Genomic DNA, 20,198 nt, shown 5'->3' on the forward strand with positions numbered 1-20,198 from the left:
AGTGAAATGAACTAGAGATGGGCTGGTGCTTGTAGTGAAACGCATTTCTGTAAGTGCCTGAGGACAAATCGAATGATCTTCTGCTTCTCAATTGAGAACTTTAGTATGCATGCCTCTTTTCAGTAAGTCTGTGTGTGGGTGGCCGTGCGATTTGACCATTTATGTTCACTGTGAGCGCAGTAGGAGGTACAAGAGAGCGTCTTTTCTCTAACCACATTAAAAAAAGGCATAGTTCACCCAAAAATGCAATCTCCCTCAAGTGGTTCACTTTTTTCTGCTGAACACAAAAGAAGATATTTGAAAACCTGCAACCATAGATTCACTACGGCTAACAGTTTCCAAAAATTCTTCAAAATATCTTCTTCAACAGAAGAAAGAATCCCAAACGAGTTTGCTACAAGTGGAGGGTAAATAAATGATGACATCATTTTAATTTTTGGGTGACCTATCACTTTATTTTTTCAGAAAATACTGAATTCTACAGTTTTACAAATACTGAACATTTTTTTTTGTCAAAAATGTGTAATTTCATTAGAAAAATGGTTGAAATATTCCAAAAAGCACAGTGGCATAAAAGCAGGGCACAAAAATATGTATGGGGTGAAGGAGATCAAGCAGCAGATGTAGACACAGACATGGATACTTAGTGAAGCATGAGACACAATGAACACACAGATTAGACCCCTGCTGCCATTCTCAAATAGAGCCATAGACCAGACGTAAATGCTCTGAATAAAAGGAGTGCACTGTTATGGATCATACAAATCTGTACATCTTCTGATTCTTAATGAATTTCTTTTTTAAGGTCAGATTTGGAGGGTCTAGTCTCATCTCTTCTCACAATTAACATCACTGTTTACATTAGGTCCCCCAAAACGAATGAAGAATGAGAACAACTGTAAGAGGAAGCTCTTAGATGTCCCCCACACTAATATTGAGCTAGTTGCCTTGTTCCATCAGGGCGAAAAACAACAACATGCAGATCTACAATGGTTACTACAACACTACTACTGGTTAAGTTTCAAAGTATTCTCTGACCAGAGCACATGTAAATTAACACTGCATTGCAAAGGCTCATTTTTGACTCAAATATATATTTTACAATCACGACTGACATACTAAAGCAGCGATTCCCAAACTTTTCAGCCCACGACCCCCAAAATAACAATGACAGTGACTCACCACCCCCAATATTCTCTGAAGTGGTTATAATTATATAAATCTTGCACACACCGGTGCATACATACCAATAGGTCCAAGTCTATTCTTCGTTAAATTTTGGAAAACGCCACTCGGAGACCATCTGTCATGGATTGGTCAGGCTCTCACGACCCCCACTCACGAAGATCACCATCACCTGACTTCTAATGAGCACACAGCTGCATCACATTCACGAGCACCAGATAAAAGCACAGCACTCCAGTCGCTCATTGTCCGGGCTCGTCTCGACGAAAGCGGACAACTGAGCGACCACTCAGCGTAGTCATCCTCAGCTAAAACAAACGATTTACTTACCTGTTCTCTTTGTATTCCTCCTAGTCTTCCTGGTCCTCCCGAATCGTCCTGTCTTCCAGTCCTTCCAAGTCTGTGTCATCCTCTGTCAGCTGTATCTGGTGTGTGCTGTCCATCCTCGTGTATTCCTGTTACCCAGCCACGGAGGAAAAGACCCCAACATCATTCCTGATCCTCCTGGCTATCCTTCATGTGCTCCTTGTTGTCATTTAATAAACACCCTAACGTTTCCTTACCTCTGTCTCCTGTCCGCTTCATAACAGAAGCCCGGACCCATGATAATAGAGTCTGGAAGACTGACATCAGCGGAACGACAGAGGAGGCTGACCCGGGGTCTGTGTCTATACTGCGGTGTCAGTGGACACACCCGTATGGAGTGTCCCCTTCGTCCCATTCGGACTTCAGTGAGTGTATTCAGTACGAATATTGAACAATGTAAACCACTTACTACCACCGTACAAATAACTACTGCCTCTATTTCTCTCCTTGTCACAGCCCTCATCGACTCCGGGTCAGCAGGGAACTTCATCTCCCAATCCCTCTGTCGTCAACTCCACCTCCGTACTGAGGCGTCCTCGCATATATACCAGATACAACCGATAACCCAGTGCACTCGATCTTCGACCCGTATCCATCGACAATGCGAAGACATCCTTCTTCAAGTGGGGTTGTTACATCAAGAGAGGATTCAATTTCTGGTTCTGGAGGGTGCAAATATGGACATCATTCTAGGGCGCCCGTGGCTGGTGAAGCACGATCCCATCATCTCTTGGGGCACAGGAGAGATAAAGAAATGGGGATCTGGATGTACACCTGCCTGTTTTCCAAATCTCCCTCTTCAAGGTCGGAACCCCATTTCTTTGTTTGCAACATCGGTCGAGAGCCCTCCTGAGAAGCAGTCTATCCACATTCCTAAGGAGTACAGCTCCTTTCATGATGTCTTCTGCCCCAAGAGAGCTTCCCAGCTACCGCCGCATCGGCCATGGGACTGCGCGATCGACCTAGTTCCAGATGCCCAGTTGCCAAGAGGTAGGATCTACCCGCTCTCGCTTCCAGAGAATCAGGCAATGGAAGATTACATAAGGGAGGCTCTGAGTCAGGGGTACATACGTCACTCAAAATCACCAGCCGCCTCAAGCTTCTTCTTTGTGGCCAAGAAGGACGGAGGGCTGCGTCCATGCATCGACTACAGGGTCCTAAATAACGGTACAGTAAAATACCGATATCCCCTTCCTCTGGTACCAGCCGCTTTGGAACAGCTCCGAGAAGCTAAAGTCTTCACTAAATTGGACCTCCGCAGCGCGTATAATCTGATAAGAATACGTGAGGGGGACCAATGGAAGACAGCATTCGTGACCCCTACTGGCCACTATGAATATGAGGTCATGCCTTACGGTCTGGTCAACGCCCCCTCCGTATTCCAAAACTTCATTCATGAAGTCCTCCGGGAGTTTCTTCACCACTGTGTAATAGTGTACATAGATGACATCCTCATTTACTCCCGGAGTGAGGCCGAACATCGCCAACACGTTGCGGAGGTCCTACACACATTGAGAGAACATCACCTCTACCTCAAAGCGGAGAAATGCTCATTCCACCAGAAGTCGATTCATTTCTTGGGATACATCATTGACCAAACCGGTATACGTATGGATGGGAAGAAAATTGAGGCTGTTCTATCCTGGGCAGAACCCACTTCCATTAAGGAGCTCCAGAGGTTTCTTGGGTTTGCTAACTTTTATAGACGGTTTATCAAGGACTACAGCAGGGTTACATCACCTCTCACTAATCTCCTCAAGGGTAAACCCAAAGGACTGGAGTGGACCAAAGAAGCAGCCGCAGCCTTCCGCCTTCTTAAGAAGGAGTTCACAAGGGCCCCACTCCTGACTCATCCTGACCCAAATCTTCCTTTCGTGGTGGAAGTGGACGCATCCACCACCGGCGTCGGGGCAGTATTATCTCAACATCATGATACACCGCCCCGACTGCATCCCTGTGCCTATTTCTCTCGGAAGTTGAGCCCGGCGGAGCAGAATTACAGCATAGGAGACAGGGAGCTTCTAGCAATCAAGCTAGCCTTGGAGGAGTGGCGTCACTGGTTGGAGGGAGCCAAACATCCGTTCCAGGTGATCACAGATCACAAAAACCTCCAATACATCAAAGAGGCCAAGAGACTATGTCCACGTCAAGCCAGATGGTCACTTTTCTTCTCACGTTTTGATTTCTCCATTTCCTATCGTCCAGGACCCAAGAATCTAAGAGCAGACGCTCTCTCTCGTTTACACGAGCATCACGATCATGAAGAACTCCCAACGAAGATTCTTCCCGAACACATCTCCATTTGTCCGATCACCTGGAACGCTCCTCCAGTCGTTGCCACTCCGGAAGCCCCTGCTCCGCCGGGATGCCCTCCTCATCGGCAGTTCATACCACCTGAACACCGGGTAGATCTGATCCACTCCTTACATACCTCGCTAGGCACTGGACATCCAGGGATCAACAATACTCTCTCGCTAGTATCCCAACGATTCTGGTGGCCAAACATGGCAAGGGATGTGAGGCAATATGTTCAGGGCTGTAAGGACTGTGCCCAATCCAAGAGCCCACGTCATCTACCCGCTGGAAAGCTCCATCCCTTGCCGATTCCGAACCGTCCCTGGTCACACCTAGGAGTGGACTTTATCACTGACCTCCCTTCGTCAGAAGGTAATACCTGTATTCTAGTCATAGTAGATAGATTCTCAAAGTTTGTCAAACTAATCCCTCTGAAAGGTCTTCCCACAGCCTTTGAAACTGCCGACAATATCTTTAATCAAGTCTTCAGGTCATTTGGTATTCCAGAAGATATTGTGTCGGACAGAGGTCCACAGTTCATCTCACGTCTATGGAAAGCCTTCTTCAAGCTCCTAGGTGTGGCCGTCAGCCTCTCTTCTGGATATCATCCCCAAACCAACGGGCAGACAGAGAGGAAGATTCAGGAGGTGGGACGGTTCCTGAGGACCTTCTGCAGTGGTCACCAGAACTCCTGGAGCCAGTATTTGGGCTGGGCAGAATATGCCCAAAATTCACTGCGGCAACCCTCCACCGGACTCACGCCATTCCAGTGCGTCCTGGGCTTCCAACCACCGCTCTTTCCCTGGGATGGCGAACCATCTGATGTCCCCGCAGTGGATCACTGGTTCCGGGAGAGCGAGAGAGTCTGGGACGAGGCTCATCAACATCTGCAGAGGGCAGTCCGTCGAAGCAAGGTAACCGCCGATAGGAGAAGGTCTGAAGAACCCAGATACACACCCGGACAAAAGGTGTGGCTATCCACCCGGGACATACGCATGCGACTGCCCTCTCGCAAGTTAAGTCCCCGATTTGTTGGTCCCTTCACCATCGTGGAACAGGTTAACCCCGTCACCTACAAACTACAATTACCCTCTCACTACCGTATTCACCCTACATTCCACGTATCACTCCTGAAACCCTATCACGATCCTGTTCTTCCCTCCACAGAGCCTGACCACGAAGAGGAACCCCCTCCTCCACTGCTCCTAGAAGAAGGAGCCGTCTACGCAGTGAAGGAGATCTTGCGTTCCCGACGTCGTGGTGGCCAGTTGGAGTACCTGGTGGACTGGGAAGGGTACGGCCCCGAAGAAAGGACATGGGTTCCCAGAGCTGATATTCTCGATCCTAGTCTCATGGTGGAGTTTCATGAGAGCCACCCTGAGTTCCCAGCGCCTAGAGGCAGAGGGAGACCACCACGGCGTCGGAGGTGTCGGCCCTCAGGAGCGGGCCCTGGGGAGGGGGGTACTGTCATGGATTGGTCAGGCTCTCACGACCCCCACTCACGAAGATCACCATCACCTGACTTCTAATGAGCACACAGCTGCATCACATTCACGAGCACCAGATAAAAGCACAGCACTCCAGTCGCTCATTGTCCGGGCTCGTCTCGACGAAAGCGGACAACTGAGCGACCACTCAGCGTAGTCATCCTCAGCTAAAACAAACGATTTACTTACCTGTTCTCTTTGTATTCCTCCTAGTCTTCCTGGTCCTCCCGAATCGTCCTGTCTTCCAGTCCTTCCAAGTCTGTGTCATCCTCTGTCAGCTGTATCTGGTGTGTGCTGTCCATCCTCGTGTATTCCTGTTACCCAGCCACGGAGGAAAAGACCCCAACATCATTCCTGATCCTCCTGGCTATCCTTCATGTGCTCCTTGTTGTCATTTAATAAACACCCTAACGTTTCCTTACCTCTGTCTCCTGTCCGCTTCATAACACCATCCTCCACATTTAGTTGTGGCCTGTATTTATTTAATATATATGCGAGCACCAGAAAGGGGTCAGAAAGTTTAACCTGGTGCCATGCAATCAATGTGCTGCATTTGATGCTAATGCTGTGTCTTTAATATAATGCAATCACCAAAGGGGTCGCAAAAACATAAAATTCTAAAAAGCTGATGGCTTTTTATTCGCAAGGATTTTTTAATGTTTATTATTTTACATAAAAAAAACATAGAACATTGTTATATTATGTTGACAATGTTACTATTAATTACTATTTTGTTCTTCAGTAGGTTATGGATAAAATATGGTAATTCTAATCATTTAATAAAATGAAATTGATTTTTGAAAAAACAAATTTGGATTTTTGGCAAACAACTACCTCAACCCCTACTTTGGGAACCACTTTTCTACAGGCTCATTCAGAATCAAAGTGCTCAGAGCTGACAGATTCAAAGAGCCACTCGCAATGAAGGGTTTCAAGATGTAAAAGTGACAGACTTTGTTTTGCTCTTATGATAATTTTTACAATTATTTTACTTCAAATGAATGGCAGACAGTCTGGATTGCATAGCAGCTTTCATTGGCCCAGGATATCCCAGAAGCCATTTGACATGTAGAGCAACCAGTCATTTTGTTTTGTTTAGCGTCATGTTCAGGAGCATAAAAATGTAATGATGTCCCTAAAATAACAGATCAGTGTGCAAAACTTTTGGATGTATTTTAAAGAACTACAAAAACTACAAACTACATAAGATGTGTCACTTGTAGAGTTTTGAATGGGGAAAAATGTTACCATCAATATGGCCACTCTAGCGAAGGAAGCTATGCCTTCTAATAAAGGAGCCAATCATTGATTGATAAAGACTGACAATTCTCAGGGAGAGGGGCTCAGTCCAGACATGTGTTTTTACGACAGTTTCTGCAGCTTCATTGTTATGAATTCTCTGGAGTCAGCAAACATGCTAGAATCTCAGCGATATTCTTGCTTCACAGACATGAGAAATATATCTACACAAAGCTTGAAATCTCAACTTTTAAATGAACCAACTACACTTGAAAACAAATGTTTTCTTGCTTTGTAATCTGTATGAAACAAACGTGAGGTACACTGTCCCATGTGACCTTTGCTTCCACCAATAAAATGCAAATCCCATGACGGCAACTACTTGAACGCCCATAAACTTGTAAAGTAGGCCGCTGTTGGGAATTAAGACCAAGTTGGGAATTAATTCAGAAGACCAGCACGATTGGACATGCCATTACAATTATATAGAGGTATTTTAAAAATGGTCGCCAAGTGAAATGACTTGCCTTTTTAGCGCTTCATTGATATAACATCCGATTCTTAGACTAGCACTGAGCTAAAGGATGTATTTGATTCCATCTCTTCTGTCAGTTTATAAATGGAAACATGGTCTTTTCTATTTAAAGTACTAATCACCAGCTTCCTTTCTAACTGAGCATTACGGGATGAGAAAAGAGCTAAAGATGCTCTAAATTTGCCCTGTTTTTGTTGCCACGAAAGCAGATGGCCCTGTCTGGCTCTCAATCCAGTGCACATGAGCAGCACGAACAGCTGGCTGCGAACAAAATCAGGGTCATCGAGTTCAGCAGGATTGCTTATGCATCTGTACGTGTGTACGAGGTCTCAGTAAGAGGCAGCACTGACCCGCCTGTTGTCCTCTCTTACCCGCAGCCCCAGGCCTCTTACTGATCACCTCCACCATGCTGGAGGGGAAGTAGCCCACTCTGTCATTGCCTGTGCGGTTATCATGTATGCAGCCTTTCCACCTCCCGTCTGAATGCTGCTCCAGAACCTGCACATGAATCATTAGCATCATCATTCATAATCAACAAAGGTCATTTACATTCTTTTGACGTTTTTTAAACCATAGGTATCAATCTCAATTCCTGGTGGGCCGCAGCTCTGCAGTTTTGCTCCAACCCTAATCAAACACAGCTAATCCAACTAATCAAGGTGTTCAAGACTACTAGGTTGTTTCTCAATATGCGTTCTTTAGCGATCTTGCGTCCTCGTGTTCTCTTGTGACGTCATCAACTGCCAAAGATCAGTTCCAAAACTCAAGACCGCAAGAACGGAGGTCAGGTGAAACTTCCCGGATGTGTTCTTGAGATCGAGGACGCACTGATGCAGATTTGAGCACCGAACTCGCTCTAGAAGTTCCAGAAGTCATTGCTACTGGAGGTGGGAAGCGCAGCATTTTCTAAAGATTTATTATTAAAGTTCAGAGAAATAACTTTTTTACCTCAGGAGTTTCCCTAAATGAAACGGTAAACGTGAGCATTATGTTATGAATATAATAATAATATGAAAATCTTAATAAAGGCATAAACACATTAAGAAATTCATATTAAAATCTGTTTTATTTGTATTGTGCAACGTTGATTTGTAAAGTCTTTATGCATAGTAAACATTGTGAAAAGGGGAAAAACAATAACTCGTTGTATGAATGCTGTAACGTTTAAATCATTTACCCTTAAAAAGACGTGAAGGTCATGTGACCATCAGGAAGAACGCAGCATCTCATTTCTCACAGGACGCGTTCTCTGTTCTCGTGGTCTCCTGAGTTCGTTCTTCCAAGGTTACTTGGCAAGACCGGTCTAAACAAGAATGCAAGTCTGTTCTCTGCGTTCTTGAAATTGAGAAACAGCCCTAGAGACTATTAAGCAGGTGTGATTTGGAGGTGGTTGGTGTTAAAATCTGCAGAGTTGTGGCCCTCCAGGAATTGCATTTGAGACCACCGTTTTATGTGTTATACGTAGTGCTAAAATGAATATAAAAACTGCAAACATAAAATTCTGCATCTAAATGGAGGATTTCATTTAAAAGGATAGTTCACACAAAAATGACAATTTCCTCACCATCTACTCATATTTCTTCTTTTGAAACACAAAACAAGATATTTTAAATAATGTTGGAAAAAAGAGCCATTGACATCTATAGTAGGAACAAAACATAATGAAGATGTCAGTGGCTGCTTTTTCCAGACATTATTCAGTATATATTACTTTGTGTTGAACAGAATAAATAAAGGCAAACAGGTTTGGAAAAAGTGGAGGATGAGTCAATGATGGCACAACTTTCATTTTGGGGTGAACTATCTATTTCAAGTTTATTGCTTATGAGCCAGCATTTACTAATGACAAAAATGTCATGTTGCTGTTAAACTGTTTGGGGTTATGCAATTATTTTGCAAAAAACAAACAAATTAACAAAAAAAAAATGGTATATAAAATAATATATTTTATTTTATATATATATATATTTATTTTATATTAACTTTTTTTTTTTTTACTTTTTGTGATGCCAAATCTGTATTCTCACTATCATTACTATCATCATCTGTTTTTGATTATTCTAATATCTGATTTTATGAATTAATAAAATCTTTGAATATATTAATTTATTATTACTATTATACTTGTGTTGCTTAATATTTTTGTGCAAACTGTCATACATTTTCACAAAAAAGAATAAGTGTGCATGTGTGTGTGACATTTCATTATTGATTTTAAAGTAATGTTTTACTAAATGTTTAAAAGTGTATTTATATTTCAGTAACTGCCTATTGCAGTGTTTCCCAACCCTGTTCCTGGAGGCACACCAACAGTACATAGTTTGGATGTCTCCCTTTTCTGACCCATAAACTTCAGGTGTTGAAGTCTCTTCTGATGTTATGATAAGTTGATTCAGGTGTGTTTGATTAGGGAGAGGTTGAAAATGTGTACTGTTAGTGTGCCTTCAGGAACAGGGTTGGGAAACACTGGCCTATTGAACGTGATTTCCAGTTGATTATCTAACTGATATCATTGTGAGGGACTTTTCTAAACCATATTTTAATAAAATGATCAATAGATCCTTATCTAAATAAACAAAATAAATATAGGTATAATCAATCAATCAAAAAAATCTGAACATTTTGACTATTTGGGAAATATTTGCATTTTTTGTGACTCCAGAACTTTTGATCTAAGCTCTATAAAGTTTCTGCGTTAATGTAATTAAATGTAAATGTAATTCATTTCCAAGAATGAAATTTAATATACAGTAATAAGAAATCTTTTTTTCCTCTGTAATGGAGTAAATGCACTTATCTAAATTATTTTGGTCATTGCATGAGAAAACACAGTCAACAGCGCCCTCTATTAGCAAATTCTGGTAGTACACTGACTGAGCCAACAACAAAGATTAATGTAATGACGTTATTTCTATTGTGAACAACCAAAATTAACCTGAGACATTTACTGCTTACATTGTATCAACGAGAATACCATACAGTTTAAATGAACTGTTTAGAATATTCACAAATAAAAATAAAACATTTTAGAGCAGATCTTACTGTGATGACATCTCCAGCCTTTATGTTAAGACTCGTCAGGTCGTAGTTGTTGCAGTAGTCCTTCAGTGCCCTGACCTGCAAGGCTGCTGAGGCATCTGAACAGAGACATGAATGCAACAGACATAAATGCAAAATTACAGAAGACAAATATTATAATAAACATATAAACACGTGATCTATATTTACCTCTCATCTTACCTCGTAGCATCTGCTTGATCTCGCGGCTGGCCTGTGTGGCAGTAAACTGGTAGACGATGTCCAGCGCAGTCTGGCTGTATGTGTTTCTCACCGCTGCATTGATGCCACTCTATAGGATGAAGTTTAAAGCAACCTTGGATAATGTTGCAGATCCTACTGACTAATACGGGGCAAATGTTTCTCAATGAAACATATTATATATTTTAAATTTGAACGGGAGGGTATGTGAGATTTAAACAGACCTGGTTTACACTGACAACTCTTTATTATTTATTTTCAATGTAGAAATCTCTCAGAATCGATAAAAAAAATTTGATTGAGATGCTAATTTGTGTTCAAAAGATGAAGAGTTTGACATTACTTAAAGATAAACAAATAATAAATGTTTGTGAATTACCTATAAAAACTAAAATAAACCACTAAAGTTAATCTAGTAATGCACTTTTAAAATAGAAATTAAACGATTGTAACCTAAAATTAGTTTTTCTCACTCACGAATCATCTTTGACATTTGCAAAACAGAATTTCCCAAAACAACATGTACAAATAGCAAAACACCATGGATTACCTGCAAAAGCCTCTTGCTCAAAATCCTTAGTTCATCTCTCAAAAATAAATATGTACAGTTGAAGTCAGAATTAATAGCCCCCTGAATTATTAGCCCCGTTTATTCCCCCCCCCCCCCCAATTTCTGTTTAAAGGAGAGAAGATTTTTTCAGCACATTTCTAAACATAATAGTTTAATAACTCATTTCTAATAACAGATTTATTTTATCTTTGCCATGATGACAGTAAATAATATTTGACTAGATATTGTTCAAGACACTTCTATACAGCTTAAAGTGACATTTAAAGGCTTAACTAGGTTAACTATGTTAACTAGGCAGGTTAGGGTAATTAGGCAAATTATTGTATAATGATGGTTTGTTCTGTAGAGCAGTGTTTCCCAACCCTGTTCCTGGAGGCACACCAACAGTACATATTTTGGATGTCTCCCTTTTTTGACCCATTAACTTCAGGTGTTGGAGTCTTTTCTGATGTTATGATAAGTTGATTCAAGTGTGTTTGATTAGGGAGAGGTTGAAAATGTGTACTGTTGGTGTGCCTTCAGGAACAGGGTTGGGAAACACTGCTGTAGACTACTGAAAAATGGCTTAAAGGGGCTAATAATTCAGACCTTAAAATGATTTAAAAAAAAATCAAAACTGTCTTTATTCTAGCCGAAATAAAACAAATAAGTTTCTCCAGAAGAAAAAATATTATCAGACACATTGTGAAAATTTCCTTGCTCAGTTAAGCATCATTTGGGAAATAATGAAAAAAACAAAACAAAGGGGGGCTAATAATTCTGACTTCAACTGTATGTCAATAAACATGTAAGTGCCATAAGAATGACAGGGTCATTGTGTACGGATAAGACAGTTAAATTGCTTTGTCATGTTGTCTATATAACGTTGTACTCTGGAGGGATGCTTGGATGTAAACTATGGCTACGGTTTTGATGACAATTATTGTAAATTGCAGGTTACACCTTAGCGTATGTGGGAGTTTGATTGTGAAAGACTGGACAGTTATGCTTTCACTGTTGTGCTGTCATTTCTTAACAGACCGTGTTATTGTGATACAGACAGGAAAGACAACTCTACACAGTACAAAGGAAAAGAAGTACAAGTGTGAACATGACAATCGTAAGATAGATTTAAAAAAGGTCTAATGGAAATGTATTGAAATATGCTTGACATATTATGACAAATTGTTCAAGCATTTCGCAAAGACTTATGCTATAACCTAATGCCTAAATGTTGCAAAGGTGAGACTATTCTATAGAGACCATTATAATACATTTTGATCAACATGACAAAAGCAGTTGATAATGTAGGAAAGAGCAGAGAATTGTACATGTTTTGTACAAAATTGAACATAATGCAAATGCTTTGGATGTACCAAAGCATTTGCAATGTAAAAGAAATAAGGAACTGCTTTTTTAATGTGCACAAGTGACACGATGATCTGAAAATTGAACAAGTCATTTTGAGAATTTCAATTCTGATCTGAGAAACGTACCAAAGCGACTGAGCAAATACTGTAAATGCACTGCTCACTAGCTGTGAACAATTATGTACACTGAAGTATAGTCAGTTATGTGTTTAATATAGGATAGTTCACCCAAAAATGAAAATTACTCACCCTTAATGGTTGCAAATCTTTATGAGTTTCTTTTTTTCTGTTGAGCACAAAAGATAGTTTAGAGAATGTTGGAAACCGGTAACCACTTATACTCATATACGAAACTATTGATGTCAATAGGCTATCAGATTCCAACATTTCTCAAAAAAAAAAAATATTTCTGCTTCTGTATTTAACTCAAACATGTTTGGAACACATAAAGGGAGAAAAAATGATGACTATTTCTTTATTTTGTTCCCTTGAATATTCATTTTTTTGGGTGAACTATCCTTTACTTGATCACAAATCACTGTTTTAACAAACAGTAAAGTTTGATCAATGTGTAATGTGTTAATTAATTTTATTTTTCTTTCTTAATTTTTGTATTATTATAAATCCCTGCTTTTGTTTGATAAGGCACTATGCTGCTGTTGTTCTGCACTAAATTCGCTGTCCCCTTACATCCAGCAGGAGGCGCACCACATCAGTCTTCCCACACAGCGCAGCTTCATGGAGTGCAGTGCCCGCTTTGGTCTGCCTGTTGATATCGATGCCAGCCTGGATCAGCAGTCTATTGAGAGAGGATAAAATTAGAAACTAGTTTGACGCAACCACTGAAAAACACTGTGATCAAACTGTTTACGCAGGAGCTCAGAATTCATGCCATGATTTTATTTTCAGTTAAGCTTGCTATAGTTCTCAAGTGATCATCTTGCAGAAGAGGTTTATTTCTAACTAATTATTACCCGACTCTTCAGTCCCTCGTCTTGCTTATTATACAGTCAAAAATAGGGCTCATCTACGACTATCTCAGAAAAACTGAAAGATAAACAGCAATATATTCACCAGCATACACAGTGGAAGGTTTTGAGCGTACACAGTGGAAAATGAACACAAAAGATGCTCAATGAGTTACAAACAGGCATGGGACGAAAACCGTTTTCAGTTTGGAAAGTCAAGGTTTTAAAACCGCCAAAGTTTTTTTGTTAAACCGTTCCAAAGGTACAGTTGAAGTCAGAATTATTACCCCTCCTTTGAATTTTGTTTTCTTTTAAAAATATTTCCCAATTGATGTTTAACAGAGCAAAGAAATTTTTACAGTATGCCTGATAATATTTTTTCTTCTGGAGAAAGTTTTATTGGGTTTTTTTCAGCTACAATAAAATCCGTTTTTAATTTTTCAAAAACCATTTTAAGGTCAAAGTCATTAGCCCCTTTAAGCTATATTTTTTAGATAGTCTACAGAACAAACCATCATTATACAAAAACTTGCCTAATTACCCTAACCTGCCTAGTTAACCTAATTAACCTAGTTAAGCCTTTAAAGTGTCTTGAAAAATAACTTGTAAAATATTATGTACTGTCATCATGGCAAAGATAAAATAAACCAGTTATTAGAAATGAGTTATTAAAACTATTATGTTTAGAAATGTGTTGGAAAAAAATCTGCTCTCCGTTAAACAGAAATTGGGGACAAAACTAAACAAGGGGGGCTAATAATTCTGACTTCAACTGTATATCATCATTCTGTAATGTAACAAAGCAAGCAATCCCTAATATGCTAAATCTGTAATTACAAATTCTGCATTCATTCATTCATTCTCTTTTCAGCTTAGTCCCTTCATTAGTCTGGGGTCGCCAGACTTCGTGTACTGTATATACAGTACATTTTCAACTCGGAATATGGCTAATCTGTGCTTTTAGTAATGGCGATGCAACAGTGTGTAGTGATTGTACACTCAAAATATAGGTACCCGTTAAAACACAGCTGGTTGTGGGCTTTAAATATTGTAAATATAAATACTGTATATGGGATATGCAGACAATAAGGTAAACCACAAGTTTTCTCATCTATTTTTTCTTTTACTCACACATAAGTTTATAAACGCTATCATCAGCAGTAAAAGTCAGCATGCAACAATTCCAAAAGAATGTCTAATAATAAGAATAATAGGAATAAAATAATCTCTCTCCATCTTTGCAAACTTTTATAAACTGCATATTGCTACTACACAAAGAAATAACTGAAAATGATTGCAGTGCAATTTGTGCAAAAGTCTGAAACACAGATAAAAAAGTAAAACAATTCAAAATCATGCACTGAAAGCAAGAAACAGCAGGTACCAATTTATAGCCTTCTGACCAGTGCATCTCTAGTATTGTTATGTTCCTATTAGGCATCTAAAAAGCATTGCAAAACTCAATCAGCCTCCAAAACACAGAAGGACCTCTACTAAACAGATCACAACCTTCTGACACTAAAGTAAATTAAATTACGGCAGCGGGACATTAGCAAACACAGGTGGCCCGAGTCGTGAATTCAGACAGGAGGATGGGGGGAAAAGTGGAGAACTTGGCCCTGTCGTGGTATCAGACACATCCCCCTATAATTAGCTCCCAAAAGGACCAGCTTTAGCTTCACACAATGCCCTCTCGTGCTTGACCTCGCTTTGGAAAACGCAGGAGATTAAATAACATATTGATTGGCCACACATTGTTTGATTGTGTGCCGAGTCGTCACTTGGTATTGGCTCACAATGAAAACCAGCGTTTATGCTGGTGGGCAATTGGCCACATTCATCTGTTAATTAGCTACGAGCGCGCTAACACACGTACATGACACTGAGTTTAGGAGACAGTGCTTTTAATGTGAAGGTAACAGCTTTGGTTAGAGGTGTCATGAACCATTTCTTTCACAGATATGAACAACAAATGAAGCCTGCTTTCATATTTCCCTCACTGCATCAATCTATTTAGGGCTGGCCAACGCCATGGGCCTCTGAGGTTGCTGGATTAATGATGTAATTAACAGTCTTGCGATAGCCTGCGCTCTGTTGCTATAACTTGCACATGCACGTGGCCTATAATGAGCTGCAGGCTGATCAGACTCGTGCAGGACTGGAGAGAGATGGAGGTGCAGGTACTGTGTGGGCACATGGAGCAGGAAGGGTGCCTGCCGTGGGTCATTTTCTAATGTGTGGCACAGCAACACTTATAGGCCAAGTAAGCTAATTAATGCTGAGGGTCAATAGCTGTTTCAATTCAAAGTTGTGGGTTTAAAGTGTCCCAATTATACATTTTCAAAAATGACCTGTCATGCTGTGTAACACTGTTTTAATTGAATGAAAACACCCTGTGAAGTTTTAAATCTGAAAGTGCAGTGTGTATAAAGTTTTTATAAATTGTTTTTATTTTGTGTTCTTAAGAGAATGAAATCGTCACTTCCATCATCTCTTACTTTTTATAAGGGTATCTGTACTTTACTTAAGTACATGACATATACAGTTGAAGTCAGAATTTTTAGCCCCCTTGTTTATTTTTTTCCTCAATTTCTGTTTAATGGAGAGCAGATATTTCAGCACATTTCTAAACATACTAGTTTTAATAACTCATTTCTAATAACTGATTTATTTTATCTTTGATATGATGACAGTAAATAATATTTGACTAGATATTTTTCAAGACACTTCTATACAGCTTAAAGTGACATTTAAAGGCTTAACTAGCTTAATTAGGTTTACTAGGCAGGTTAGGGTAATTAGGCAAGTTATTGTATAATGATGGTTTGTTCTGTAGACTATTGAATAAAAAAAACAGCTTAAAGGGGCTAAAAATTTAAAAACTGCTTTTATTCTAGCCGAAATAAAACAAATAAGACTTTCTCCAGAATAAAAAATATTATCAGACATACTGTGGAAATTTCTTTGCACTGTTAAACATAATTTGGGAAATATTTAAAAAAGAAAAAAATCCAAAGGGGGGCTAATAATTCTGACTTCAACTGTAGCTTCTCCACCACTTTAATGCAATATAACAATAACTAAATCAAAGTTTCTCCATGAAGGGTTATAACACTGCTAAAAAACAAACAATAGAACTGATCACTAAAGTTCTAGTGGTTTTGTAGTGATTTTATTGGTTATCACAAAAATAGTGAGCATTTACATGAAAACTGTATTGGTCCGGTAGGGCTCTGCTTGTAAATATTTGCATTTTATTGTTTGCCATGTTAAAACTAAGAACTTCTAATTGAAAATGTCCCAACATACATGTATCTCTGAAACTAATCAAAGTCAACATAATGGTTTTCTTATCCAAAAATCTCTGATGATTTTAGTATGGATGCTAAAGTATGACCAAGCAATCAAGCTGTGAAAGCAATAAGACATTAAAAAGAAGTATCAGTCACTAATTTTTTTTCTGATTGCTCTTGATGTTTTGAGATTGTGAAAACTGCAGGTATACCAGTTAAGCAAGGAAGTGGTGTTTTTGTTTGTTTGTTTGTTTGTTTGTTTACATTGTTAAAATGTATGGTCACATTATTTTGATGGTCGGTTTGTTGAATTTAGGTTACATTCCATCTACATGCCAACTTATTCTCATTAGATTATAAGTAGACTGTTAGGTTGGGGTTAGAGTTAGTATAAGTTGACATGTACTTGCAAAGTTTCTTATAGTCAGTTAAATGTCTGTTGAAGGAGCAGTATCAACAGATATTAAGCAGACAGTCTAATACTAAAACATGGCTGTTCATTTTCAGAAGTTGTAGTCCATTAAATAATATGTGACATTTTGTTTATAACATTATTGAAAATATTGTATCGTATATTGAATATCATTGTTTGCTATCCCAAATAGTATGTTTCATCAATATCACACAGCCCTACTGCAATCATTGAAATGTACTGGTTTGTTTTAATAGTTAAAATTAGATGGTTTGTATAACTTTTAATGACATTTGTAGTTAAAACGATTAGAAACTTCCATTTGTTTTTTTCACAGGGAACTGTAGTACATTTTTCTCAATAATAAAGGAGTCATGCCTAATACCGGCAGTTGCAATGATAATGCCTGTCAGCCATTCTGGGAGATATCTATACACATCATTTTGATGATAGACTATAGATCACATGGTAGGTCATGAGGCCTGTGTTCTGTTTGGACTAGCTATCCAATCACATCATTCTGTTAATTTTAAATCACATCACTATTTTGATGGGCAATGAATAATTTATTTGGTTAATATGTTTCCACGTCTATGCACATATCTCTTTAAAGTCTGTTTGAAATCAAAATTCAGAATGCTTATTCTTTAGGTGAACAATTAATCAAGTTAATACACTGAAAACAATATTTGTTTTGGTAATCTTCAATCAAAGTCTGACCATTTGCTTCTGTGCTTGATATGTCAGACCTTTTGATGCTTCAGCCACACTACTCTTAAGCACGCTCCTCTTATCATTAGTTTGCTGCAAGGGTATAACATGAAAAAAATCCCGCCCCTAATATTCCATTTCCATTGGAAGCACATCAAAATACTGTAATAAAAGTCTCAGCAAATTCCAGTTCACAAAGACATTAATGAATAACACAATGTTTCAAAGCGCTGTATTTTAAATAGAATTGTATTATTATGACCCTTGACATTAAATGAGTTTGACACTCTTGCACTAGAAAATACATTGACAAACAGTCACATGCTGACAGTTGCACTGACACCAAGTATTGATCCATATTGGCAACTGCACTGATAGTGATGTTTGCTACAGGGCTGGAGACTGAGCCTGTTCACACATCATTATACTCATATTCAGAGAGTTTACATTTAAAATGTAGTGTAGGTTTTCACTCCAACTCAATAAAAAAACAATACTAGACAATGGGTAAAAAACAACATTTGGTGCACAATGCATTGAATATGCCCATCTGTGTGCTGTTTCTCAAAATGTCTGACGTGCAGTGTGGCATGAGGATGGTACAAGAAAGAGAGGACGTTACAAAACACCTCTGATCTTCCTCACATCTCTGCCTGATCATGGAGGAGGGCTGCCTGTCACAATGATGGATGACAGTGTGCTGCATTCGGACGTAGATGGGCCTGGTAAACCCAGAGGATACAGCTAGGTATGTGCACACTCAACCATGCTCACGTTCCCAATGGGAAGAGGGAAAGATGTCCTTCATCATGAGCAGATATGGCAGGTGGTGCTGAGGAGGATATCACTTATGCAGTTTCTGACTCTCTTGGACATCAATGCACAAAATGCACCGCTGAGCTGAGAACTGGAGCGATAGATTTCTAATCCAATGCAAACAGTTGCATAAGGACCTCTGGGCATTCATGTGATAATGCAGTGGAAAGTCATATGATAATTGACTTATAGCTCATCAAAGAGTTTCTCTAATTAGCCAATTTAGAGCTCCAGGCTTGTTCTGATTATTCTCAGATCTTATAAAACACACACGCACACAGATCAACGGCTCAATCATGTGTGGAAATGAATGGTGGGAAATAAAATAAAACAAAATAAAATCTTTTTATTTAATTTAATTTAAAAATTCAATTAAAATTAAATAAAACAAAATAAATTAAATTAAATAAAAAAATACTTAATTTAATTAAATAAAAAGATTAAAGAAAAAATAAAATAGAACTAAAAATAAAATAAAATTTGATAAAAATAAATTAAAAAAATATTTAATTTAATTTAAAAAATAAATAAAAAAATAAACAGAACTAAAAAATAAAATAGAAAAAAAATAAAATAAGATAAAATTAAATTTAATAAAAAACTATTTAATAAAACAATAAAATAGAACTAAAATAAAATAAATAAAATAAATAAAAAATGGTGGTTCATTCCAATGTGGCAACCCCTAATAAAGAAGGGAGAAAGCCAAAGGAAAGTGAGTGAAAAAATATAGTAAGATAAGATATTAAATAAATTATTAATTAATTAAAAAATATATAATAAAATAAAATAGTGTTTTTTCCAGTGTGACAAGCCCTGACAAAGATGAAAGCAAGCCGAAGGAAAGTGAGTAACAAAATAAAATAAATATCTTTTCCATGTTAAACTACAGAGCAGAACAAATTTGACCTCCTGATCAAATGTAAAAAAAAATTACAAAAATAAAAATAAGTAAATAATAATGACAACATTATCACAGATAATAAAAATACATTTTAAAATGGAACTAATCTAAATTAATTACAAACTACAGCCAACTGGATCTCCTTCCAATTCATTTAGCACAAGTAGAGCGTACAGTAAATGGCTTTGCTGACCCTGACGTGATATATGGATATTGTATTACATGTTGAGTGACTGACTGTTTCCCCTCTGTCCTGAACGACAGTAAATCCAAAACTTCTGACCTGCATCCTCATCACAGGCTCATCGGCTGTTTATTAGCATCAGTGAGAGAGAGCATGTCTGTTTGCAGGGTCTCACTTCATCAAGCACATGGATCCATTAACACCCAGCTTCTCACATCACACCAGTGGCTCATAATGTCAACTTCCATCAATATGACACAGACTCTCTCCCTCCCTCCACATCTACATCCCTGAGTACATTCATAACATTACAATGATATGATTATTTTCATGACCAGAAACAAACCAACCTTCTTATTACAGTAACACTTCACAATAAAGTTGTATTAGTTAATGCTAGTTAATGCATTTACTAACATGAACAAACAATGAACAATACATTAACTAATGTAACTAGTATGAATTTGGATGTAAAGAGTTTGTAAATGTTGAACTATGATTAATAAATGCTGTACAAGTATTGTTCATGATTAGTTCATGTTTGTGAATACATTAACTAATGAAACCTTATTGTAAAGTGTGCAGCCTTATGATGGAAAGTGCTGAGAGATTCAACATTGTAATG

General features: G+C 38.5%; 1 protein-coding gene across 7 annotated transcripts in view; it reads right to left on the reverse strand.

Moving 5' to 3' along the window:
• caskin1 (CASK interacting protein 1) overlaps positions 1-20,198 on the reverse strand; it is a 160,919-nt gene that overhangs the window by 17,413 nt on the left and 123,308 nt on the right. For 5 of the 7 annotated variants that reach the window (XM_056453844.1, XM_056453842.1, XM_056453843.1 and 2 more), the window contains exons 7-10: positions 12,976-13,084; positions 10,336-10,456; positions 10,150-10,244; positions 7,479-7,605 (exon numbers count right to left, since the gene is read on the reverse strand). In XM_056453844.1, the coding sequence (XP_056309819.1) occupies positions 7,479-7,605; positions 10,150-10,244; positions 10,336-10,456; positions 12,976-13,084 (452 nt within the window). The remainder of the gene's footprint in view (positions 1-7,478; positions 7,606-10,149; positions 10,245-10,335; positions 10,457-12,975; positions 13,085-20,198) is intronic. The other 2 variants (XM_056453845.1, XM_056453840.1) reach the window with 1 other exon arrangement.

Source organism: Danio aesculapii, chromosome 3 (assembly GCF_903798145.1).
Source record: "Danio aesculapii chromosome 3, fDanAes4.1, whole genome shotgun sequence".
In the NCBI taxonomy this organism is placed as follows: domain Eukaryota; kingdom Metazoa; phylum Chordata; class Actinopteri; order Cypriniformes; family Danionidae; genus Danio; species Danio aesculapii.